Here is a 27,940-nt window from a genome sequence, read left to right as displayed (position 1 = left end):
CCATCTCTGAGAATGGGTCTCAGAGTGAGCCTCAAATGATACTTGGCTTAATTCCACTACCGCAAGTTTTAAGTTTTAACTAAATACCTCTGGTTGTGGTGTGAAGGGTAGCTTTTAGATAGACATGACTAGAAGCCCAGGTAATAGCCCACATGAAGGAATGTTAGGGCCTAAACTTGTATTGGTTAAGGATGGTGAAGTGAGGAGTGATTCGTAAAACATTTAGGAAGCGAGGCAAAGTTTAATTAGTTAGGAAGATAATAAAAAAAAAAAAAAATCAAAGGTGACTCTCAGGTAGCTACCTTGGTTGATGATAGTGCCACCAAGTAAGAGGGAAAAAATATATATAGGTCACTTGGGGTGTAAAAGTAATAAATCGAGTTTGGGACATGTTCAGTATCAAGGACTTTTGAATCAACTGAGAAGAGATGTCAGTAGGTGGTAGTTGAATATATAAATTAGAAGATGCAACCAAGAGAATAAAGGAAATTACACTGTAGAATATATAAGATGAGAAGGGTAATTGGTCCAAGAAGGAGACCTGAGAACACCAAAATCTAAAAGGTGGACATAGGAAACAGAAGTTATTGGGGACCAGAAGCCAATGAGATAAAGAATGTTACCAAATGTAGCTGAGAGGTTCAGGTCTATTGATTTAGCAATATGTGATTCATTAGTGACTTTATTGAGAGAAGTATCAGTGGTAGAATGAAAGCAAAAACTAGATTGTACAGAACTGAAGTGAAAAAGGAAAGTGAGATTATTATAGATATCTCTTTCAAGAAATTCGAACGAAAAGGGAGGAGAGGGATTAGATTTGGTATCTAGAGAATATTGTTGGGAGTGGGAACTAAGATGGAAGAAAAGAGCATGTTTCTAAGCTGAGGAAATAGAGTCAGGAGAGAGGGAGAATGAAAGTATCCAAGAGAAAAATGAGGAAGGGGACAACTAATAAAGGAAGGTTACAGAGGGTTGGGGTCATGGCTCCAAAGAAAGATTTGACCTTCAGCTGAAGGAAGGGAACATACTGAATTTGAGTGGTCTGTGGAACACCTTAATAGTTACTACCCAGACTGGTTTTAATTTTGTTTGAATTTCTACCCATTCCATTGAAAATGGGATCCAAAATGTAAAATTGTAATTAATATAGATCTATTGCATAAAAAGGAGTTCTGTGTGTGGATGGTCATGTACTTATGGAAGATTTTTGACTATAAATTAATATAGTTTTCTAGATAAGAAAGTAAGACTGAATATACTGAGATAACAAGTAATTCCTTAGTCTCCTGGTTTTATATAATTACTCTTTTTAGGTCAGGATATATCCCTGTTTCTGGTCTTGTCTGTGTAACATTTTTGCTCATTAAGCTAGAAACTCAAGCTTTTTCTTTCTGATCTGCTTGATACTCATCTCATATTCACTATCATAAAGAATTAGTCTATGTAGTATGTTAGTTGTAACTCAGTGTCATTTTAAAGGGTTTTCTGAATTATTTTAATAGTAGCCATTCTGCAAAGATCTGGGAACCATTTACATTTTCCAGAAATAATGCACTTTGTAATACAGTGTCAAAGCTTCAGTACCTTCCAATGAACTGATTGATCAAGAAGACTATCAGCGCCTGGCCCACAGTTTGTACTTAGTAAGTGTTCGATGAATGAAAGACTGAATGCAGGCACTGTTATTTTTGTGTAAGTTTATCACACTGAGTACTCTCCCATCTTCTCTGGAAAGAAATAGTATATGTTCTTTTTGGGATATCTGAAACCACTGTATCTTAACTATAGTTAACAAGTGCTTTTGTGAGCCTCAGGCACTCACCAAGACAGTCACTGGAGATAAAGAGACTTCCTTCACTCATTTTACCTTGGTTTTGAGTTTTGATATTTGATGATAGCATGTTTGGATCAGTGCTGGGTTGGGCAAGGTTCCGATTAATTATATAAAGGAATGCATAATTTTTTTAAACCCTATCTGTTCCCCATTTATCTAATTCAAGTGCTTTAGCATGGATTTAATCTGGAAATGATAATTGGACTTCTTGCTAAATAGTCCATGTGTTTTTAGAGGCTGTCTGGTAATGAGGATGTCATCCTTAAATGAAAACTTGAGGCGAGAATCTAGAATGAAGAACTCTAGTTGATCTCACCAAAGTACTGGCAGCTATGTGATCTGAAACATTTGGTCAAGCCACATTTACCAAGGGTCATAATTTTCAGTAAGAAGAATCTCAAAGTAAGTTGCTGGATAGGTCAAAATTAAAACACAACTCACAGGCTGCGGGATGGAGCACGTTTGCTTTTATTTCTTGAGTTTTGCAGATATATTAGCTTTCACATCCATGTGTACTGGAAACAGTTTGTATTTTAATTGAATTATGTTCACCTAATTTTCTCTGCAGTACTTTTTCCTCAGATAGACCCCTGAATGATTATCTTTTTTTTTTTACCCCCTCCAATTTCCACCACTCTCTTGTTCATGTGTATAAATGTAAACAACAACAAACAGCCACACTCTGTAAAATATCCCATGAGTAGACCCTTGAGTGTACTCATTCACTTTTCTGGTAAATGACTTTTGGGTCTTAAAGAAACCATGTGATGAAACCCTTAGAAGTAGTATAGGTGGATTTGCGAGCAGTATTTGCATAAAGTTGTGGTAGCCTCTTCTGTCCATGTTTACTCTTTTAAAGTGCCTTACCTACAGCTGGATTTTTGTTGTTTATTTATTTATTTATTTTTATTTTAGTCACTTTAGACCCAGGGAAATGACTTGAAGAGAAAGGAAAGTCCTGTGGCAATCCGGCTTATATTCTTAGCTAACTGACTTAATTGGCTTAACATATAATTTTTGTTTATGAAACTACAAAAATAAAGCGTATGAAAAACCCATAGTTACAATACTGATATTTTTTTCTTGAGTATGTACATTGCAGAAATGAGTTATATTTCCACATTAGGGTGAGTTATATGCTAAAGTTTTAAAAGGAAATTTTAATCTATGTTTCTTATATAAATGGCACCCTGCATTTTTTTGGACACTGAAAGAGACCCCAGGATTTCACATGGTAAAGAATTGTGAAATTAATTAATTTTTCCCTTTCTGTGAGTTCACATTATCTCTGGTTATAAAGATAGTTTCTTTTAAAACTTTAACTAGAAGAAATGTATATAAAAATATATACAAATTGGAAGTGTAGCAGAGAGATGAAGACCTATGGAATTAGGCAACACTGGATTTGAATCTCATCTCTGATATTTACTAGCTCTGTGACCCTGGGTAGTTTTCTCGTATGTATAGTAATTCTAATAATAGTACTTACTTCCTAGAGTCACTGCGAAGATTAAATTATTACCTAAATAGTTTGTCTCTGATATTAGCAAGCAAATCGCTGGCAAGGTTTTTAGAAACTGTGTAAGTCATATTTTTTTATAATACTGGATGCAGCCAAAAAAAAAAAATTTGTGACTTTTGGGGTATTAAACCTGGATTAAACATTCTAATCCAAAGACTAACAGATGTTTAGACCTGCAGGCTCCAGTGAGGAGAGCAGTACCTTTAGGTAATGATAGATGTTGGAGGCTAGACTTAGATAAATGCACAAGGAAACAAACAATGCCATAGGCCAGTCACTTACCCTCTGGGCCTCAGTTTTTTCATAGCTGTTTTTGGGATTGTATGGGTTGCTAATTAAGACCCTATCTGCTTTTGATGTGCTTTGACTTTAAAGCAGAAAAAAGAAATTAAAATAAAAGAATGATTATAAAAAGTGTGGAAGCAACCAAGACGTCCTTCAGTACGTGAGTAAATAAACCGGTACATCCAGATGGAATATTATTCAGCACTAGAGAAATGAGCTGTCAAGCCATAAAAAGACATGGAGGAGGAGTTTCCTGGTGGCCTAGCCGTTAAGAATCCAGTGTCGTCACTGCTGCTGCGCAGATTCAATCCCTGGCCTGGGAACTTCTGTAGCCTTGGGTGCAATCAATAAAAAGACATGGAGGAGCCTTAAATGCATATCACTAAGAAGCCAATCTAAAAAGGCTGCGTACTACACAATTCCAACTATATAATATTCTGGAAAATGCAAAACTATGGAGACAGTAAAAAGATCAATGGTTGCCAGGGGTGAGGGGGAAAGAAGAATAAATAGGCAAAGCACAGAATGTAAAACACCAAGAGTGAACCCTGATGTAAACTGGACTTTGGGTGATAATGATGTGTCAGGGCAGGTTCATCATTTATAACAAATTTGCCACTTGGTGGGGATGTTGGCAGTGGGGGAGGCTATGTGTATGTAGGGATGGAGAGTGGCTGTACTTTCCGCTACATTTTACTGTGAACCTAAATAAGGAAGTGTACTAAAAATAGTAATAACAATACAGGATAAGAGGAAAAGAAGAAACAGAGACATTAAAAGGCTGCTCAGTGAGGCTGCCCTCTTTGCCACTGCCTGTTTTACACACTGGGCCTTTCGGTTCTGTGGCTCTCCCTCTCCTCCAGCCTCAGTCATTTCCATGTGGATGGATGCAGGACCATGTTTCTCCACAATGAATTCCTAGAAACAGTGCTATAAAGAAGACCGCCACAAAACAGATCAGTGAAAGAATTATATTTCCTTATACAAACAATATTATAATAGAGGATTGCATTCCTGACCAGAAATCACCATCAAATAAAAAAGTATGTTCCAAATTCTCTAAAACGAGCATGAGTATATGCCACACATTTGTTGGGATCCTGTACACCATGAATGATTGGTCCATAAAAATACAATTCTGGAAATAATCGTGTCTTACAGCTATTTGGGGGTAGTATATTCCTTTCAAACCTTCCTTGGATCATTGTTACCCTTTAGGCTACAACCTGTCTAGACCAGCTGGGTGATGCAGCTACCCCTGTGACCAGCTTCTAAAGGTTTGATGTGGTGAGGAGCAGTTCCCTAAAGAAGCAGGTCTCATTTGTTCAGATTACTAAGGAAAGTACTGGGGATATCCAAAATGAACAGACAAACAAAAATAAGAGGGAGAAAAAGACAGAAGAATGCTATGTTTCCTATCAAGGTAATGAGACACCATCCAAGATGTTTTATAAGATTTCTCTCGTAATGCAGAAAGGGAAAGTCACTGTTTGTTCTATAACAGAACATTTACTGTATAAAAATTATTTTGCTTCACAGAAACTATGAACATAGATGCCTTGTACTTATATCTTTCCTTTGTTTCTAGAAGTCTAGGTCAGATACTCCATAATTTTTTTTATCACCATGTGATCTGTAAAGCATATGTTCCACCAGAAAATCCTTCTAGTCACCAGCTCTCTGGTTACCATAGAGGCAATGATGGAAATTTGTGTGTAATTCTGAACTAGCATTGTGTTAAAAAGGATGTTTATAAAATATTAACTTCTGATAAAGGGAATATTTTAAGACATTCTTGATTCCTGAATAATGTTGTACATAGCATTTGGCTTCAGAATTTCTTACCACATAAACTTTGATTTTATACTTATGTAAGTTTCATGCTAGAAAAAAGTAGAGATTCTTGTCTTTTTCATAGGGTTAGAGAGAATCTGCTGTGTCTTCCCAATAAATGTTTTCAACCATTACTACCACTTTTTTTTCAGCTACTGACAAAAGGAACAGTTTTTATTATCCAGAATCCCAAATTTGTGTCAAACCCAAGTTTATAGAAATATTTATCTAAATCAGGGGGTCAGCAAACTACAGTCTGCATGTCAGATAAGTCCCACAATCTGTTTTTATAAGGCCCATAAGCTAAGAATAGTTTGATGTTTTTAAGTGATTGAAGAAAAATCAAAAGAAGAGGGAAAATACATGAAGTTCTGATTTCAGTGTCTGGAAAGTTGTACTGGCACACAGCCACAACTCATTCATGTGCATACTGCCTTTGGCTGCTTGCACACAACAAGAAAGATTTGAGTTGTTATAGGAGAGACGGTGTCCTCCACAAAGCCTACAGTATTTGCTCTCTGGCCCTTTACAGGATAAAATAACTGATCTAAATAATTTTTTCACCATCTGCCACTCTACCCACACACTTGTAGTCATTCATTTTCTCTGTCCCTTTCTTCCCCTCTCCCTCCCTCCTTACCTCCCTTCCCCGCCTTCCTTCTCTTCCTCTTCACACAAATATATCATTTTGAATCTGGCAGTTGCAATTACAAAGAAATCACATTGTGACTACAGTAAATGCTAAACGGAAACACGTTTTAATTTCCCTTCAGCTTGTCAGCTCTGTCCTCCCCCTTACTTTCCCTTTCCTCTACTGCCTTTATATAGAATTTCTAAGGCCATGTCATTTTCCAAACATATTTTGTTTTTAAGGTGGGGGGTTATATCTTGATACATTTTTTAACTTCCATGGAAAGTTCCCTGTTAGTATGTGGTCCCATTTTTAACCTATTTGTAGACACCCCCGATTATATAAAATCACTTTCACATGGGGCTGAGGTTAAGCTTTATTTCTCTTGGCATGCCCCTGCCATAGCAGACACTTCCTCTTTGCCTTGAAAGGACAAAACGATGTTCAGCTGTCTGGGCTTAGGCCCAGTATTTGATTTATACATTATTTAATTTCCTCCTGAAAATTGGAAGCAGGACTTTTAGGAATGGAAGTCAGTATTTTTCATTTGTTTAAGAACACTTTTAGGTCTAATATAATCATCAGTAGTAGATGTCAGCATGATTAGGGGGTGACTTAAGGTAAAGCAAATAAAAGATGAATGCGAAAGAAAATTATTTGATAATGGAGATCTGAAGTTTTTGAATAATCGCTATTGTATTTACTAGGTTTTTTGTGTGCTAGTGTTCATTCAACAAACTTTTCTGTGCTACATTTTGGGCACCTGTCTTTACCCACTGGAGGAAAGACCTTTAACCGTTGTGTTGTAGTTGAAATTGTTGGGGGATTAGAAGTTTGAGGAGAACTTAATGTAACCATTCCAGTAATTTTACAGAGGACTTTTGATTTCTGTCTGCACTGCTACTGCATTTATCTCTGCAATTAAGTTCATACACATGCCAGAATATGAATGCCAAAATGGTTTGGAATTCCTATAGCAGCGAACTCAGGAAATTAAAAATTAACTCTGGAAATACCATTTCTTGTTTTACACCCACTTTGGGAGAGTGTGTTCTTTTTAAACTTTCCTTAGATCATTGTTACTCTTAGGTTACAACCTGTCTCCTTTTTCCCACCAAAGTTCTTAAAGGTCTGGCACACCTTCTGCCTCCACTTCCTCATTCCTAATTCACTTTTCAAAGCCTGGCAGCCTTGCCTCTCCCTCCCTCCATAGGCTGACTGATCTCGCTAGCTATTTCCTCATCTCCAATCCAGTCTAAAGCCTTGACTTCCCTGGCCTTTCTGTCCCATCTGCCAGAGTTCAGACCCTTTTCCAGTTTTCATGTGAACTGTCTTAGATTCTTTGACTTCCTGTCTCTCCTGGATCTGTCCTATGGCACTAAGCTGAGTTTTTCCCTTAGATCACTTCTGTTCCTACACTTTTAGTCTTTTCCTTCCCATCCTTCCTCAGTGCCTAAGATACTTGAGGAGGAGACAGAGGCTGCAGGAGCACAGTTTGGAAACCTCTCCAGTCCTTGGAGACTACATTCGTGTCTCTGAATACAGCCCACCCTGTCTGTGCCACATCTGCGCCTTGCTCAGGAGTGTGCCTTCCTGTGTGTGCCTCACTGCCGGCGCCACTGTCTTCACATTCTCATATGGCTTTAAAGCTCATTACTAACGGTCTACTCTTTGGTGTTACTGAGCTCCCATTAGGCGTTTTCTCTTCCAAACCTTAGCTACATTGGTGGGGGGCAGCCTGATATATGGTTATTAAGCAAAGGCACTGGAGTCATGCAGATACAGAATTAAATTTGGATTCACCACTTTCCCGATTGTGTGATAATGGGCAGATTTACCTAAATGTTTCACGTGTCAGTTTCTTGACTTAGAAATGGGGGGGAGGGAGAGGAGAATGCTGCCTACCTCACCGGACTCTGGTAGATTAGACCTGTGAGGACATAGAACACTAGATTACAACATGGGAATCAGCCGGCGGTGGAGGAGGTGGTAGTAGTGATAACTGTTATTATCATCAGTATTATTCTCCCACCCCAGCATTTTTTGTTTGTCATATGCCAGTTACTTCATTTCACTTTTTAAGAAACATTTATACAATTGTCTTATTCCTCCTTCTGAATCCTTCCTACATGTTGTCTTTATTTCCCCTCTTCCCCAAGAACATGGAACAATGGCTTGTTTGTAGGTTTTCCTAAATGAATTGAGTTCAGTTGAGTAGCCCTTCTCCTTCCCTAAAGAAATACTGGCTTCACAGTATTCTTAGGATTCAGAGCTGGTGTATTTGTAGCTATAGCTTCATATTTCAGTCAAATATTAGCATACTGAAAAGTCTTTATTGTTATATTTTGTCACACTGAATCTTGAAAGTATTACATTTTAATTCCTCAAAAGCTTAAGGACCTATACTTAGAGCTTGATAGTCTGAAGTCATTCTTATTTTGAAAAAAAAAAAAAACTACTAAATTGATACATAAATATTAAATAAGGTAATGTATAAAGTTCTTACATTAAAATGTATCTATCATTTAATACTTCCTGAATTATAAAATCAAAGCCAACTGCAGCTTTTTCTTAAATAACTAGCAATTTTTCTTTTTTACATAATGTTTTTTCTTACAAAACCCTTACTTTCTTTTTCCCCTTTTTTAAAATTAAAGTATAATTGATTTACAGTGTTATGCCAGTTTCTGCTATACAGAACCCTTACTTTCCATCTCTGAACATATTTCTGGAAAGTAGATTTTTCTGCTTCTCAAAAGTGTCATTTTTTTCACAAATCACACATTATCCTGCGTACATACAATAACCTGTAACTGCTTTGTTTGTTGTTCAGAGGACCAGAAATGCAGATCAAGTGCTGCTGATGTTTTTTGAAGAAAGTAGAAAAGAAATGTTGTACTGTTGCTGATCTGAACTTCTGTAACAGAGGAGTCTAAAGCTAATGGATTTGACTGACAGACCAGGCAGTCATTGAGGCCTTGGGAAAACAGCGTAACTTTACCTGGAGTACTTTTTTAAAGTACCAGCACCCCTGATCAGTCATTCATTAGTCAGAAAGCCTTTTTGGAGCTGTAGTTTTGCAGAGCTCAGTGTTGGATGGTGTTCTTGGAATCTGAACTAGCTGTGCCTCACCTGAATTAAAGATACCTCTGCAGAGAGCCCTGGGTTAGTGTGCTCCAGGGTAGTTGTTGGGGTCGGGAAAGAGCGGGGTGGCAAAGGACAACCTGAATTTACACTTCGAATACTTTCGGGAATTATTTGCAACCACTCTGGAATATAGAATAGTATCACAGCTGAGGGCTTTGTTTAACATTCCATTTTACTCTAATCTCTACTTAATCTCTACTGTTTCTATTTGGTTACTAGGTATTTAGTGCAACACCATTTTGTGAAAGGCTAGCCTAAAGCATAGTTCAAATCAATAGTAGTCAAAGCTAACTCTCCTGAATCTAGATTACAACATGAGCATACAGTTTCATTGGTTCTGAAGCTTGTGGGATAGTTTTTTTATTTGTTTGTTTTTGCAGTTTCTGGTAAGTCTTAACAGTCTGCATAAGCAGTTTATGCAATGTAAAGTTAAATATAACACCTGCCTGAAGGTGTAACCTCCACTTTTGGTCAAAAACCAAATTGTTAGGACTGAAGTCCTAACTTTAGTTAACATTAAGTCAAATATCAGACTTGCCCTCTTTCATTCATTCAACATATATTTATTGAGCACCTACTATTTGCCAAGTAAGTTTCTAGGCACTAGTACACATTAGCAAACAAATTAAACAAAAGTCTGTACTCTTTGTGGGCTTCATTTTTGTGAGGTGGGGGGGGGAGAAAATCAACAAAATAAGTTAAAATGTAATACTTTAGATAGCAGTAACAGAGAGGGAGCAAAATAAAGCTGGAAAGGAAAAAAGGATTATAGGGAGGCACAGCAGATTTAAAATGAAGGTGGCCAGGGAAAATCTCACTAAAAAGGTGACATCTGAAGTTGGCTGTGCTCCTGAAATTAAAACAACTTTGCGAGTTAACTATATTCCAATAAAATTTTTTTAAAGAGGGGGAGGGGTGCAATCTGAGTGAAGACCTGAACTGGGCAGTTAGCCAAGAGAACAGCATTCCAGAAGGGGAACAATAAGAGCAAGTGCTCTGAACAAAACAGAGCTTTTCATGTTTAAGAACAGTCAGGAAGCCAGTGCAGCTGCAGTAGAGAGTGTGGGGTGTTCTCCTGTCCACTGAAGAAACTGGCAGAGGGTGACTGATAATCAAACAAATGATAGATCAAGTAAATTGAGAACTGAGGACTAACCATTGGATTATGATTTTCACAGAGCGGTTCAATGGAAGGTCAGAAGTCTCATGGGCATGGGCTTAAGTGAGAATGGGAGAAGTGGAGAATGGCGAATAAAGACAACTCTTCAAAAGAGTTTCACTGATGCTAGGTTGAAGCAGATATGGAGACAAGGGAGGGTTGTGCTTTAAAATGAGTAATTGCAATATGCTCTTATGCTCGTGGAAAAGTTGATTATATGTGGGGAAATAACTGTGGCAGCAAATCTCCATTTAAGAAAAAGGGAAAGGAAACCAGTGTATAAATAGGAGGACTGATCTCAGGAACCCAGGTAGTTCATTCATTAAAACAGAAAGGAAGTTAAGTATGTGTGCAAGTACAAGTAAAGGAAATAGGTGAGATTTGACAGTGGTAACATACTCAAAGTTATTTTCTGCCACATAAACAGACTTTCTTTCTAGTATTTGAATAAAATCTACAGTACCCCTGTCATGTGATCATTTACTCACTATCTCTTGGAGCTATCTCCATATTTGGTTGGCTTATAAATTATTCATGTATTTCTTTATTTTACTGAGCAAAAACCTGTCTCCTGCTTTCTAGAGGAGATCAACAGTTCTAATCCTGCTCTGTGAGTGCCTTTCAAGTATTAAAAGTGGACATGATTTCTCACTGTGGACTTCATTCCTTCTGGTTATCATAATACCTATCCCTTTAGTGTTTCTGCTGGGTCGTGATTTAAGCCCCTCTCACATCTATCTGATCACTCTTAAGAGGAGCCAGGCTTATTTAATCAGTTTCATTTGTTAATTGGGACACATTTTTCCTGGCCCTTGGGGTCTTTTTTCTCCTAGACTTGTTTTTGTTTTTTTGGTTTTTTTGCAAATATTCACTAGTTCTAATAAATGTTCGCACTTGACCAGCATACCAGCAAATTTTTTTTCTATTGTGTGTATCCATAGGATGCAGCCATAGCACAGCACTTAAAGAATCCCCTCCAACCCGACCATAACCCATTAGTTAGCTCCTTCTGGATAGGATTGTCATTTCCCATGGCTCCAGGTAAATCAATATCTAATCCAGGACAGGTGGTTAGATTAAGTGTAATGGGACAAAGAAAGAGGGATATATTATCAATGGATTCAAGCTTGGATAACTAGGAGAATGGTGTATCCTTGAAAATGAGTTAGTAAGGCAGGCAGTTTTCAAATCAAGATGACACATGGTATGGAGTTCCCTGGCAGCCTAGCGATTAAGGATTCAACATTGTCATTGTTGTGGCTCAGGTTTGAACTCTGGCCAAGGAACTCCACAAACCACAGGCATGGGAAAAAAAAAAAAAAAAAGGCAGGTGGGTAGTAGGTGCCTGGAGTGATGTCTGAGCTGAAGATGAGCATTTCAAAGGCATTTGCATGATTTTGATATTTCAGGACCTAAGAGTAGATTCATTTTTGAGAGGGGATAATAAGACTAAAAACCAGGAGCCAAGAATAATATCTCTATATTGGAAACCTGTATGGCATGTAAGCATGTGATCTAAAAATCAGAAGCTAGTCCTAGCACAAGACCATGTACATGAAAAATTGATTTTGAGGACCACACTGGTTTGAATCACTAGGATAAATGAGAGTCCTGATTTTCCTCTTATCACTTCCTAAGGCCATGACTGCTGCTAATGTGAGCTGACCTTAGCCCAACTACCAGCCCCATTAGTGCTGCTGCTGCCCTTACCAATACCACATTAGTGTTAACAGCGGCAGTGATCACCAGAGTATGAGTCAGCTCCAGTCACCAGGCTTCAGAGAAGAGCCAGGTGAGTTCTGTAGCATGAAACCCTTAGAGATGTGGAGAGATTGAGCTGTGACTACAGCTGCTAGAGGCTGGGGGCCTTTAAAGGCTGGTTAAAGCAGAGCAAGATAAAAAATGGAAAGAACAGAGGCAAATACAGGAAGCAGAAAATATGATTTTGAAGACTCACCTTTTCTAACATTTTGAGCATGAAGTAGTTGAAAAAACAAGATTCTGTAATCATATTCATGCTTCAGTGAATAGGAGCATCTTACTAGATTTTTTTTCCTTTGGTAAAATTTTACTTTTGTCCTCCATGATTGTCTTTAGATGATGATTGACATATAAATAAATCCAAAAAATAAAAAGGAAGAAAAGACGGGAAACAACACCAGTGTACATTACTTGGGACCTGGTTGGATAAATATGCAGCCGTAAAAGGAATGAGATATAGTTCTTTATATAGTTAGGAAGTGATTTCTTGGACATATTGTTAATTGAAAACATCAAGGCAGAGAAAAGTTCGAATGGTATGCTAACATTATCTAAGACAGTAGCAAGAAAGGGGTAGGAGAGCTTCCCTTTAGAAATAACATCCCAATCAACAAATGAAGAGGGAATACCAGAAATAGGATAGCACCATTTTGCAACCCTAACGAAGTAAAGGACTTAGGCTATCATAAGTGACTATTAAATCATAAAAAGAGGGACAACCAGATATTATGTACATGGCAACATCCATGAAATATTTGCTCCAAAAAATCAAAACCTGAATCCTCTCAAGCCTCTAGATCTTATATGAATTTACAGAAAGTAAGGAGACGGGGGAACATGTTAAATCACACTACAGAGATGCTCTCAGGAAAGTGAAGAATGTAGGAAGCTATGTAGGACATATATTATAAGGGGAAAGAGGGAGAGAATCCTTTAGATATGAGACATATTAACTAAATGCAATGTGTCTTATTTTGATCCTAACTCTAACAAACTAGCTGTGGATACAGTTATGAGTAATGGGCAAATTTTTAACACTGACTAAATATTGATAACATTAAGGAATTATTACCATGTTTTTAAGGCAGAACAGTGATGGTGTGGTTATGGTTTTAAAAAATCTTTTAGAGCTATATACTGAAATAGTTGTGGATTAAATATGATTCTGGGACTCACTTCAAAAAATTTAGTGCAGTGTTAGGGGTAAAGATTGGAGTTTAGATAAAACCGGGTTGGCTGTGAGTTGATCATTGTTAACGGAGTAACAGATGAATGAGAGTTCACTGTACATTATTCTCTCTACTGTTGTATATGTTTGAATTTTCCCTGGTTAAAAAAAGTTTGAGAGGAGAAGAAATATAATATTACTCTCTCCCTAAATGTTCACTAATGATCTCAGTCTCATCTATCTCCCCTTTCTCCACTATTCTCAAGAGAAAGAGTTGGTCAGATTTACAAAGTGGGGTAGAGCTGGTGTCAAAGACACTTAAAAATCATTTTTCAGACACTTAGAATGGTAGAATTAATGCAAAGTTTTCCAACCTTAGAATGCTATCCACTTCATTCTTCTCCTTAAGTCTTATCAGATGCATTTCTAGTTACATGCACAACTTTAGTTGAATTTGGGGACTGTCTCCAAATAAAATTTCCGTCAACTGCTAAACTGAACAGCTCCAGACTCAAGCTTTATAATCTACTAGCTATAGATTATAGCTCCCCCTCACAAAAGAAGTTGAGGTTTTGTTTGCTTTCTTTTCTAATTTTCATTGAGACTTCTCCCGTTGCTAAGAAAGAGAATGGATTCAGCACAAAGATAACATGTCTTTGATCGTGACCCACGTTAGAATCATCATTCAAAAAGAATAGCTTTAATTTTTCCTATGTATTCCATAATCATTGCCAAGGAAATTGGCTCTTGAAGTTTTTCAACTTCACCATATTTTGGATGATAACCTCTGACCTGAAAATCAGTTGCACAGAATGTTATCTGGATGCCTAATGAGCAGCATAATCTAAGAAAATAGCAGCTGTTAAGCAGCTGGCCCTACTGAGATATGCTGAGCACTGTTTTGTGGCAGTATGGCTGGCAGGGAGCAGGAGGGCAGTTGCCCTGCTGGGCACAAGATCCAGTTGGCACCTTTTCAGCAGAACACTTTGAAGTACGGTGTTACCAAGACAGCATTTGAAGCAATGAATAAGCAGCACAAGTTTACGTATACCCAGGGAAGGGTAGTTACTTTTTACATCCTCTCTCTCTTTCCCTCAGCCACCACCATAGGCCTGCCTCCAGTCATCTAGACTTCCAGCCCTCCCAAGGATCTTCACCTTCTCCCCCCGCCCCAAAAAAACTACAGAGTTGTCATGTCATCACACTGTGAAAACACACACATGATTGGCATCATGTAGAGGAAATGACCTACCTCAGTGAGGCCCCATCTTAATACCTTTTCCCCAGCCTCAGTGACTGGGCCAGGCCATTCAAAGACTTCCCACAGGAGTTTTGGTTAGTGGAACTGAGAAAATGAGGACTTTCTGGGGACTAAAGCTGTAAGATATGGAACATAGAAACTAGGCATTGCCGTATTTTCTACTATGTGGACAAAGCCACTCTAATGAGAGAGGAATAAAGCCAAGTACAGAGAGAAGGACAGGTCAAAATTATGGAGAGAAAACCAGTTTTTGGTTCCAGTTGGTCTGCTGAGGCCAGACACCCTACTGTCCTCGGGTTCTATTAGACCCAGTAATAACCTTATAATAACTTTTCCCTTTTGATTCAAATTAAATTCTGTCCCTAGCAGTAAAGGACTAATATATAGCAGATGTCACAAATGATTGCACATATTTGGAGACCTAAGAGAGGCTGAGGCAGAATTTAATCCTCCTTGCTAAGAGGCGTTCACATATGTAGTGTGAAAACTGCTCACAAGTCCCCTTTGATTAAAGTTAGCCTAGTCATGTTTGTTACAGCAATTAAAAATACATGCCTTAAAGTCTTCAAGACTTGGGTTTCTCCTTAAAGAAAATAAATCAAAAGTGTTCATTTTAAGAATGATTTAAAAGTTGATAATTCTGAAGTTAACCCAAAACTTAACATGATCTTTTGTGGGAACATTTGTATGTATGTGTGTGGGTTTTAAATTCCACAAATATTACTAAAATGAGCAATCGGGAGAAAGATATTTTAAAATATTTTGTTTCAGCATGTAAAATCTCGTTTTATTACAGAATTCTTTTGTTAAAGGCACAGCTATTTTGGGTTGCTGCCAGAGTGACGGGATCTTAACAGCCTAGTTAATTTTAAAAGATTCACAAATTCTGGGCTTTGAACTACTGTGGGTAAAATATACTTCACAGTTTAATATAGTGCTTAAACTCCTGCCACATCTTGTGAACTTAACATTGCATCTGCAAATGACAGAGCACGTATGAATGTAGATATTTTTATTTCAAAGAAAAAAAGAGTTGGTTGGCAGAAGGCAGGACAGACCTATACAATAACTCAGAATTTCTCCTAACTTTCATATTCTTCAGTGTAATTATAAAGTATGTACAAAAGATATCTTGAACACACTGTATCAAAGGTGGTATGAGTATTTTTCCAGTTAGATGCCAACATAATGAAACGAAGGTGCTTGTTACCAAGGCATAGCCTAAAGTGTGGTGATTAGATCTCCAAAAAGTACAGCCCTTAAGAAGAAATTCTTGGCACTTGCTCCAATTTTCTCCTCTTTACAACATTGTAGGGTGCTTTTATGTATATAGTTTATCCTTCATAATAGAGAATATCTTGACTAAGATTGCAAAATAGTTTCCATTGTATCGTAATCCCCTTGCATCCAGTTGACTCATCTCCATGAAAAAGATTTCTCTTCAGTTAGAAATACCTACTTGTCTCTTTCCATTAATACATTTTAGATGGTTAGAAATCTGATGGTTTAAAATTATGAGATAAAATGTATGGATACAGTCATGAGATTTACTAAACACACATAGTTATATTCACTCAATTTTACATCTTTAGATTTTACTAGGTGTATAATCTATACTTTAAAAATTCACCAAAAGCTCTTTAAATATACAACTGCTGCATTTCTGTTACCAAACCAATCCCAACAAGTGATAATTTAATACATCTTTTAAATCTAAAAAAATTTACAAGGTCTCTTGCAGCACAAGAGGTTAGGGATCTGATATTGTCACTGGGCAGCTTGGGTCGCCATTGTGGTCCAAGTTCAGTCCCTGGCCTGAGAACTTCCAAATGCCTCAGGCATGTCCAAAAAATATTTTAAACATGATTTGTTCATTATCAACAAGTAGTTTCATCTATCCTCCTCTCCATAACCCTTTCTATATCTGTGGATTGCCATTATGGCGTTTCTCATATTTTTAGTTTACTCTTTACAAGTAGATGTTTTTCATTCTTTTTTCTGGCTGTTTTCATTGCTGAACTTGTCACAAGACTTTTTCTCTCATTAGACTTCTTATAAAGGAGTTGGGTCACATAGTTAAGAAAGAGTGCTTAGGTTTCATAGGCCATTAAGTAATGGACTTAATGATCGAAAGAGGAAAAACGTGAATGTTTTGGTTAAAACCCTTCATAAAATGAATCATCTTTATTCTTCACCTTGACCTCAATTAAAGGTAAATATAAGGAGATTGATTAACTGATGTGGCTTTTACATGTATTTGTAATTTATTTTTAAATAACCCACACATAATTTTTTCTAATGTTTAAATTTTGTTAAAATTTTTAAAAATCTTAAAAAGGAAAGTGCTGTATCTCACTACTGGCTTTCAAATCAGTAAAATCAGAGATCCTTTTTATTTTATTTTTTTTTCCTTTTTTTGGTCTTTTGGCTTGTCTTTTTAGGGCCGCACTGGTGGCATATGGAAGTTCCCAGGCTAGGGGTCTAATCAGAGCTGTTGCTGCCAGCCCATACCACAGCCACAGCAACGCCAAATCCGAGTCGTGTCTGTGACCTACACCACAGCTCTTGGCAACACTGGATCCTTAACCTGCTGAGTGAGGCCAGGGATCAAACCCACAACCTCATGGTTCCTAGTAGGATTTGTTTCTGCTGCTGCCCTACACCACACCCACAGCAAAGCCAGATCTGAGCCAGCTACGTCTGCAACCTACACCACAGCTCTCAGCAACACTGGGTCCTTAACCCACTGAGCAAGGCCAGTGATCGAACCCACGTCCTCATGGATACCAGTAGGGCTCATTACTGCTGAGCCACAATAGGAACTTCTGGTTCCTTTTTAGAATATGGTGAAAATTTTGAACCATCTCTTTACATATAAAAGTTTCATAGATTTCAGTATATTATTAGACCCATCTAGCTATCCGAGACACCAAGTTAAGAATCTTTCTTTGTTTCTCTTTCTTTGTTTCTTTCTTTGTTTCTTTCTTTCTGCCTCACCTGTGACATGTAGAAATTCCCAGGCCAAGGGTTGAAACTGCACCATAGCAGCCATCCAGGCCATGGCAGTGACAACACTGGATCCTTAACCTGCTGAGCCATAAGAGAACTACAGGATCTTTCTTATATAGCTAATAAACACACAAAACTGAAGTAATACTTGAAATAGCATCTAGTTCATGTAACAAACAAGACAGTGTTGCTTTATTATCATTTGAATTTAAAATAATGTAATGTGAGCTTATTTTAATGGTTTGGGGAGTTCCCATTGTGGCTCAGCAAAAACAAATTCTACTAGTATCCATGAGGACGCAGGTTCAATCCCAGGCCTCGCTCAGTGAGTTAAGGATCCAGCATTGCCTGAGCTGTGGGGTAAGTCATAGACTCGGTTCGGATCCCAAGTTTCTGTGGCTATGGTATAGGCTGGCAGCTGCAGCTCCAATTCAACCCCTAGCCTGGAAACTTCCATATGCTGCATGGAAACTTCCTCTATATGCTATAGGTGTAGCTCTAAAAAGCAAAAATAAAAAAGAAGAAAAAGGTTTATAAACAACATAAGCATTATCAGAGGAAACAGAGACCACCTTAAAAATGTAAAAGTAGAGAAGCTATGTGAATATATACTGTTAGGTGTTTTTGAATGGTGATGTTAATTTCATTTAAATCCATTTTTATTTATTTATCTGCTATTAGGAAAGAAGAGCTTTGAGAATACTATCATCAATGAGAATGACATCTGTAAAATAAGTGGATAAATATCATGTTGTCTTCCCACTCCCTGTCATGAGCTAATGGTATACTTAGTGTTTGCTCACTGGGACCTGTCTTCAGATGCCCCTTAGCTAGCTAAATATTGTCAAGTCATTTTTTTCTGTTTAAGACAGATAGCCACTAACACCATACCATACTCTTTAATATAAATTTAAAGATGGCAAGCAAGGCTGCTGATTGGGAAGGACTGGTCTGTAGCTCCTCAGAGAATAGGAGAAAGGAGCTCATTATAAGTCAAAACCCTGGGTTTAGTGTGTGTGAAATGAGTGAAGGTGGTCAAAAGGTAAATCTTCCACTTATAAAATAAATAAGTCCTGGGTATGTAATGTACAGCATGGGGACTATAGTTAATAATGCTATATTGAGTGTTTGAAAGTTGCAAAATGAGTAGATCTTAAAAGTTCTTATCACAAAAAAAAAAAATTTGTAACGATTATGGTGGCAGATGTTATATTGTTGTGATCATTTCACATATACATAGTGAACCATTATGTTGTACTTCTGAAACTAATATAATGTTATACGCCAACTATCTTCAAAAAAAAAAAAAAAAAAAAAAGGTGTAAAAGGTTCTAATTCCCAAAAACTCCATTCTGCAAGACCTCAGAGTCCAGAATCCCAAGCTAGACAAGATCCAAGGAAGGCTACCCAGGGCATCCCTGAATCTATAGAGTTTCAAAGGAGGCATTTTTATATTGTATGTTGGTGGAGCCCAATGTGGGAGCTGGCAATGAAGACATTTGACAGATGATGAAACACAGGGTATGTTAAAATTAGCTTAACACCCCTGCCTTATACTCTCCCTCAGCCACTGCTCCCCAAGCTCCCATAGCACTGGCAGGAGGATCAAACCCTCCAGACTTAGAGAGGAGTCCTAGAGTTCACTAAACTTTGCTTGGTCTCCTCTCCGTAGAATATCCCCTTGTGGTGTTCTCTCCTCTTTGCCCAAGGCCAAGCTCTCCCATTACTGAGTGTTTTTACCCAAAGTTTGGTGCCTCTTCCTGGTCTCCAACAGCTTTCTGGTCATAGCTTGGTCATCACCCCCCGAGGGTTCACAAATACACACCTGACTTAGGATGATCCATTGTGCCCAGGCATTTTTGCTTTTTTAGTCCACAGTAGACAGTTATCTTGGCTGCAGTTGTCACAGTTCTGTGTGTAGCTGTCACGGAGTTGTGTGTGTGTGTGTGTGTGTGTTTAAAACAAAAAAAATGTAAATCTAGTTTGTATCTCTGTTCGGAAATGCTCAGAGAGGACCTCAGCAGTAGTTTTGTAGACTCTCAAATGTCAAGTATGCTGACTTAATATGTTTGGGGAGAAGGACAGGGCCAAGGCCAGAGAGCCTTCATGAGACTTCTAATCTAGTGAGGGAGACAGACTTTTGCCACTAATAACTCTATATCCTAACAATTGCAATATGACAGAACCGTAGTCCAGACTGCTGCCAGACCGTAACACGGTGATCCTAAAAGCATTCAGGCATGAGGAGATAATGAAGTTGCCTCCAGGAGCACCTCCCTGAAAAACATTCACACTAAGCCTTAAAGAAAAAGTACATTAGCCAGTACTTTGCACATCTTGTTCTGTGAAAGCAGGACTTTGTCTTCTTCACCACTCTGTTGCTCATGGCCTGGTACCTTGTAGGATGTCAATAAAGATTTCCTTAATAAATGAATGAATAGGGGGTCCCCAACATCTGTTTGCCTTCTCACCCCGTTCCTTCCCTACCACGTGGTCTTGTTTTCTCTGTACCCATACCAGTTGGGGTATTCTTTTCAGAACCAAAAATACGTCTTTTTATCTCGTGATTCAGTTAATGTTAGAGATATTAAAAATTCTCACAGCTGCAGATGGTTGTAGAAACAATAAGAATAAAAACGCCAAATCTTTCCCTCTGGGGGATGATTAATCCATTTGTAAATTTTTAAAAAACAAAAACCGTTTTGGGTTTCTCCATGCAAATAATAACGTCTGGATGTGTATATACTTCAGCTATATATTTTAGAGAGTTCATAATAACTTTAAATCAGCAAAATTAAGCAAAATAGTTTTCCCCCTTCTCTAATGTCATTAGGCTTTGAATGTGTCCCTACAGAAATTCTTTTCTTCCGATTCAGTACTGTGTATGGCATTCTAGATAATATGACCTTAACATAAGCCCAGATGGATTCGGTATCATAAAGCTTATTTTGCAGAGAGTCCAAAGGCGATAGTTAGGTAATTCCTTAGTTTGACCTCCAAAAGTCTCACTTCCAGCCTCCATAAGTAAAAGTATGTCTGTGAGGTGGCATATTAAAGGACTTGAAATAAGTGCCCCTTGCGTCCCTGGAATTCCCTTCCCTGGTGCTATTTTCTGCTCTGATCTGCGTTCCTGGCAGTTTGGGGCGCGCCTGGCTGTGCGTGCCTGTGACAGTCTGACTCCATCTGCTGCTCTGTGGCCAGGAACCTGCTGCGCGCCCTTCATCACATCTTTCAGGCGGGGCCATTCAACCACCTTTCAACGCGTCTCAATGGGGCCGAGGAGAATGGTCCGCGGCGTCCACATGAGCACATAATCTCCCAGGTAGCCTCCTCCTTGAAGCACCTCCAGTGCAGGCTATTCGCAAACAGCAGGACACCACTCTACTGGGCTCCTAATCCCTCAGACACACAGGGGAAGGAGGTCGCGGGCTGTGAAAGTGAAAAGAAAAGCTAAGGGGCGGGGGAGCGGAGCGCAACAATGTCCCCCGCTGCCGCTGCGCCACAATCAGCGCCAGCTGCAGCCCAATTAAGCTCAACAGGTCACAGGTGTTCCAGACAGAAGATGCTTTTAACAAAACCACTTTCTTGAAAATACCTAAGACTCTCTAAAGCACTGCAGCCCATTTCTTTTGGTAGATTCTTTAAAGCTATTTAGTACACTTGAAATACAAAGAAGCTGAAAAGCACATTTAGGCCTCACTGGAAGGCGTGCTTTCTTCCTGCCAAATGGCAAGAGCCTCAGCCGGCCGGTTGTGGCTGCAGGGCCAGCAGAGAGGAGCCCTGCCTCTGCCTGGATTTAGCGCACAGTCTCCCAAGAAAGGGCTATAGGCATTTCTCTTCTCCAGCTCCACCTCGCCATATAGTCTGTTCTGTACTGTGCAGTTCACCTACTCAGATGCTGCATGGCCATAACCTTGGACCCATAAATTACTGTCCTTGGATAGGTTGTAGTTTCCCTATGAACTTTATAAAGCAGCCCTTCCATGTGCTGATTAAACTAGGTAAATTCAGGGAGCCACTTTTCTCATCATCTAAGGTCACCCTGTAAATGAGCCTCCTCTTCTGGCACATTTAAAATTAGTGACATCTTTTTTTCCACAGTTCTGGATTCACTCTGTGCCTGCAGGGTGGGGCGATGGGAACCAAGCAGAACTTTGGTTGGTGTTTAAGCCATCTTCAGAAGTTTGTTATCCTTCCACTTTTTTGGAGAATACAGATGATCTCTGAGTGGTCATTAGGAGCTGAGGGGTAAAGGTTATGCTAGAACATGAGCATCCTTTCTTCCCAACCTTACATGCTGCTCGAGGGTATGTGTTCCTGTTGTCATTCTCATAATCTGTTTACAGTCAGTAGAAAAGAAGTGCAGACACTACCCAAGCCTTATCTGGAAATGGCAGTAACTGTGCTTAAAGTTGCTCTTGGGTTCCTCATTTCTCAGTGCACCGGGAAGGAAGGTAGTGCTGCTGTGAAACTGAAAATAATAACGAAAGGTTTATGGCACAGGAGGAATGAATAGTCAAAACAGTGTCCAATTTTTCTTGCATTTTCCTTCCTGATCATTAGTTTTTGGTAAACAGTTTTTGCCTTGACTATCATTCTTTATCACATCATTTTAAAAAATTGCTGCTGCCTGTTTAGAAACCACGTTGGTTTTGATTTTCGCAATACGCCTGTTTCTATTTTACTAAGCTGAGCCACCTGTTTAAACTCTTCTTGTCTCGTGGATTGGGGGGAAAATACTGTAGACTATGTATAAGAGGTTTCATTTTTTTTTTTTCCCCCAGTGAAGTAAGACATTGTTCTTATTCTTCGTGGCATTCAGAATTCTGCACAATTGCCTCTTTTGCCCTTTTGCATTTAAAAGTGAGGTAATTAGATTTCCCAAGGTTCAATGGTCAAGAGCCTTCTCATCCTGGGAAGTTGCTTCCCCACACCCCGCACAAGTGGAGTTGTCTCACGTAATCCAGTTATTGCTGTATTGTTGTTCTGTGCTTTCTCAGAGCACAGGCATAGCATGAAAATTCATACTCATATGTCCTTTTGCTTATATTGCTGTGTTATTTTTTTCCTGCAATTGAAAACAATTACTGTTTTCTCTAGTGACTTGAGAATTTCTAAATATTTTCATAAAAATCTTTCCCTTTCCTACCTTTTAAAAGCTCATCTCAAACATGCCTCAGTCTTTCACATAGAGATTTCCTGCTTATTTTATGTTATTTTTCAGATATCTGATGGATCTATTACCACTGCTGAATGAATAGAAAGAGGAATTGTGACATGTTGGCACCAAATAAATGGTTGTCACGGCCACTGAAACACAACCTTAGTCTCTCTGACAGAGATCTTGGGCTCACTCTGCTAGTCTTTTGTCTTGTTTACTCATTTTCCCAAACAGATGATATTTTTACCTTTCAGCAAAGCACATATATGTGTTTTGAGTATTAATTTTTTAGTCAAAACTGTAAAAGAACACAGAATACACACGCTCAGTTTTACAGAGCTAGCCAAAACAGCCTAATGGCAAAGGTAACCTTACTGGTAGTTGGCTAATAATCCATTTAAGTAATAAATAATCTAGTCTGCAGCCTATGGGGGAAGAGGATGAGATAGTGAAGGGATTAAGGGAAAGCTTCCAAAATCCTTTTTGCCAAAGAAAGTTAAGGGACTCAAGTGTTTTCTATCTAAACGGGTTAGTTTAACATACCTGACAGTCTGTGACTTAAATTTGTATGTTCATGTACACTTCTTCTCAGTGAGGTTCTTCTGTGGCCTTATGGGGAAAAGCCATCTGAGTTCCCCCATCACTGAAACAATCACAGACTCTGTGTGATTTTGAAGGGGATGCCAGCAGAATAATGAGCTGTGTGGTCCCTTTATACACTGTAAGGAGATATATACATATACATTCACTCTTTCAGTTTTCTTACAAACTTTAGTGAGAGTGGAGAGAAAGGCCCTAGTTTAAATTGAAGAGCCTTCTCAGTTTCTATAGTATTCATTCTCAAACAGAGAGGTGTGTGGGCAGATTTATCTGAAAAGACCTCACCTTTCCAAGCTTCATACAGAAAAGAAAATCCTTCAGTAATTAATTGATGCCAGATTACTGTCATCCAGAGACAATAGGTAACTATTTGCACAATTTTTTAAAACAAATCTTCCATTTTAATTCTCTAAACCAATATGTATTACTTCATTGTCGGTAAATTTGGGGGAAACTTTCTCAATTTAAGTGCAGTTTTTCTCCCCATGACAACACAGGAAAAAATTTCTGTCTTTGTGTAACAAATTTTGACACCGAAGGAAGTATCCCTCAAAATAACAGGCATGCTTGTATTCTTGCTAAAATTTCCAATTTATGTTACCTCTAAGGAAAGAACTAGATTCCAAGTAGTGCCCCAGACTGAAACTTAAGAGGAATATACATCACAGTGTTAAATAGTTTTTCTTACTGAGTTTATCATTCCAAAAGCTTAAATGTAACTGACAAAGTAGAGGTCATATGAAGCATAAGTTAAAATATTAGAGGATATTGGCCAAATAGTAGAAAGATATATACAACGTATACTTTTTATTTATTTATTTATTTATTTGTCTTTTTGCCATTTCTTGGGCCGCTCCCGTGGCATATGGAGGTTCCCAGGCTAGGGGTCTAATCGGAGCTGTAGCTGCGGGTCTATGCCACAGCCAGAGCAACGCAGGATCCGAGCCGCGTCTGCGACCTACACCACAGCTCACGGCAACGCCGGATCGTTAACCCACTGAGCAAGGGCAGGGATCGAACCCGCAACCTTGTGGTTCTTAGTTGGATTCGTTAACCACTGCGCCACGACGGGAACTCCTAAATATATACTTTTTAAAAGCTCGTTTATAGTTAAGGAACTGTTCAGGTCAGTTCAACAAATGTACATAGATTATGTGCCTGTCCAGAGCACAGTCTCTCTTACTCAGCCCTTTCCCTCTTCTCTCTAGTCTGGAATAGGGGAGAGCAAAAGAACCAAACAGATGTAAGATAGGCAAGAGACGCATTGTGCCTGGATTGAGTTGTTGGGTACAGATTAGCATCTCTGAATGTGTGCTGAAGACCTGCAGTAACCCCAAAGATAGCCACTTATAGGTGTTCTGCCAATAACAGGACAGGTGCAGAGTTCTCTGGGAAACATCAGGCTAAAGTAAATTAAGCAGATCATCACTGCGAGGCTTCACAGAAATCTTTAACATTCTACTGTGCATCGTGGGAATCAGAGCCTACACACTGTTTTACTGTGTGAATTGTTACTGTGAAATGTTAACATTTACCGGAGGCCCCATGTTACTAATATCCAGCCCTCAAATGGCAGTAACGGCTCTGAACACCACCAATGTCCCTTCTGTCACTGTCAAGGAAACTACCACCTAAAATCAAAAAGTAATTTATGCTTAGAAGAAAATCTATAGATGCAGATATGAAGGAAGCAAAGCTGATTTGCAAAGAGGAATTGCTCAGGAGAGCTGGCCCCAAGGACAGCCTTCGAGACCTCAGTGACCTCACTTCATTGCCACGTAGGCCACCGGAGATGCCAGTTATTAGGGGAGTGTGTATGATCATGTCTTCTTTTCCCGTTTTGATTACTGTGTGTTAAGAGAGGAAGACCGTTGGTTTACTTTCTCGGATGTGCCAGTAGTATTAGCCACCTACCATCTGGCCACATGAACCAAATTCCAGGAATTTTGAGAGATTCCAGGCAGCCTTGACCTTCCCTTCTTTCCTCAACCCAACCTAGCCTCCCTCCACCGCTGCCCACCACCACTCCATTTGCCATGCTTCCATCAGACCTCACAGGTATCTCTAATAGGGGATCACTGCATTGTACCAAACTAGGGACACTAATCACACAGCAGTTAATTACTAAAGTAATTGTGGTAATTGTAATTAGTAATTGCCTGGCATGTGGTAGGTACTCAGTAAATGTTTGTAGCCATTATGCCCTGGGTCTAGTGTTCTGTGAGCTAAGTGTCAGGTATGAAGTGTGCAAGAAATAGCATTGGTGGTAACTTCTCTACTCCATTCAGCCTGAGGAGGGAGAAACACAGTGGAAACATCCCTGTAGAATCTCAGCGAAGAAGCTAGAACTATAACAGTGAGCAGGAAATTCATTCCTCTCTACTCCTTCCAGTGATTCTTCTTCCAGCTTTTCAGCTTTGCAACCATTGCTTCAGATTCATGTGTGGATGAAGGAAGTGCTGCTCAGATGGAGGGGACTTAGGGGGTTGAGCTCTCCCCACTGGGTCCCTTCACTTCCTTACGGAGGTCTCTGGGGTCCCTTTGGAACACAGTGGAGCTATCAGATAACCAGTTTACCATGCTAGGTGTTTCCTGTGCTTTTACTGGGCTTATTGACTCTCACTTCTGATTTTCAAAATAACTCTTTTGCACCAGAATATGTGATGAGGTGGTTTCGCTAACCCCTAGAAGTTTTGTTTTTTCCTTCAACAAGTTGGTAGCTGTTCTTTCTGGAAAAGCATTAATATGCATAACCACTATAGTCGACTTCAGTGCTCATTAATGAAGCCCAGAACTAACAGTTACATTGTCGTAATTTGACAAAGCCATCTAAATCTATGCAGGTTTTTTTGAAAGCTCCCTAAACATGCTGCTAAATCCCCTAAAAAGCTACTAAACTGCTTTGGCAGCCATTAGCCCAGCATAAGCAGAGGAACTCTTTTCAGTAAGTGAACAAACAGAGAAAATATGCTGAATGGCTGGACAAATGTGTTTCAGCTGGCCCTTTCATTTACCGATATAAGGGTGCAGTCAATATCAATCACTGTTTTCCCTGTTGCCCTGAAAATCACAATATCTCTTTTCATCCCACAAGCTCTTTTCACCACAGTAATGTGTCTTTAGAATGACACTGGCATCAGCCTGCTTCCGCTGTCTGAAGTCCAGAGCGCCTGAAACACATTTCAGGATTCAAGACTTGAACCTTCCTCCCTTCCGTTTTTCTACCGCCTGCGCTCTCCTCCCTCCCTCTGCAGCCACAGGGCCCCTTCCCCAGATGCTTTTCTATACTCCCAGCTTTCCTCACCGAGTAAACAGGATTCACGTCTCTGTTCTAATGCAGCTCTCCAAAGTAAACGGAGACAACGCTATCTGATATTCCTAAGATTTAAGGACTCATTAAGGAGATACACATAAAGAAATGCTCTTACATGTTGGTAATACATCAAAGGTTGAAAGGAATGCGGAAATGCTATGCTGTGACAAGGTGTGCTGGTGCGCTGGGGCCCCCTCATTATCCTCCCTCCCTCCTGGTTCTTCCCTCCCTCTCCCAGCACAGGCACACTCTTCCTTGGTCCCCCTGTGTCAGAGGTCTGTGCCCGCACAGTCTGCTCCATCTTTATACTTGTAAGCTCAAGGGCCAATGCCATAGTTTATGTATCTTTTTGCTGCTCCTGCATGGAAGTACTCTCTTGTTTTGAAATGAAAGTGATTACTTTTTGACCTTTTGAAAACTTAGGTGGAATGACTCTTGAAGGTAAATTTTAAGGATATGCATATAGTTTTAGAAGTTACCACGGATGAATATTTTAAATGTTAACATTTCTAAAAAACAGTATTGATTGTTTTCTCTCTCCTTTTTGGGGGGAGGGGGTGGCTTGGGTTTTGTTTTTATTTATTTGTATTGTTTCAGATTATAGCCGTCTGTAGAGAGGCAGCCCTTCTGGCTCTGGAAGAAGACATTCAAGCCAACTGCATTATGAAAAGACACTTTACTCAAGCCTTGAGCACCGTGACACCCAGACTTCCTGAGTCATTGAGACGTTTCTATGAAGATTATCAAGAGAAGAGTGGGCTGCATACACTCTGAGAAAATATACATATTCATTATGCTAAAAATACTTTCTAGAGAAAACTTGTTTCTGTTTTAAAGCATGTCAAAAAAGCCCTTAATAAGCAGTGTCTGAAATACGTTAACTGGATTGAGGAGCTTTGGTTTTCATAGACATTTTAAATCATATGGCTACAGTGAAAATATACATGAAAATCTCTGAACAAGAGTTTAAATCAGTTTTATCTGGAAATATGGGCTGAGTTTTACAAGGCAAACTTAGTTTTTTCATTTTTGACTTGGTTCATTCATCCCATGAAATGCTTTTCTGACTCCAAAATCCATTTCAGTGCATTTCCAAATACCAAAAATGTGGGCATCAGTTTTATACAAGAACATAGAAAATGCATGTAGATGAAAGCACAGTGAAAAATATTTACAAATCTTTAATTTTGAAGGCCAGCCAATGAAATGTTTACATGCACCCAACCAGGCTTGCTTCAAAATATGTATTTGTTCTA

At 39.0% G+C, this 27,940-nt stretch overlaps 1 protein-coding gene across 1 annotated transcript in view; it reads left to right on the top strand.

The window, feature by feature from the left end:
- Positions 1–27,458, top strand: part of SPATA5 (spermatogenesis associated 5) — a 322,769-nt gene extending 295,311 nt beyond the window's left edge. Inside the window, 1 exon segment of the mRNA NM_001177913.1 lies at positions 27,282–27,458. Coding sequence (NP_001171384.1) covers positions 27,282–27,458 — 177 coding nt within the window.

The sequence above is a fragment of the Sus scrofa genome, chromosome 8 (genome assembly GCF_000003025.6).
Source record: "Sus scrofa isolate TJ Tabasco breed Duroc chromosome 8, Sscrofa11.1, whole genome shotgun sequence".
Lineage (NCBI taxonomy): Eukaryota > Metazoa > Chordata > Mammalia > Artiodactyla > Suidae > Sus > Sus scrofa.
The sequence above is the reverse complement of the archived record's forward strand: the minus strand, read 5'-3'. Positions and strand labels throughout refer to the sequence as shown.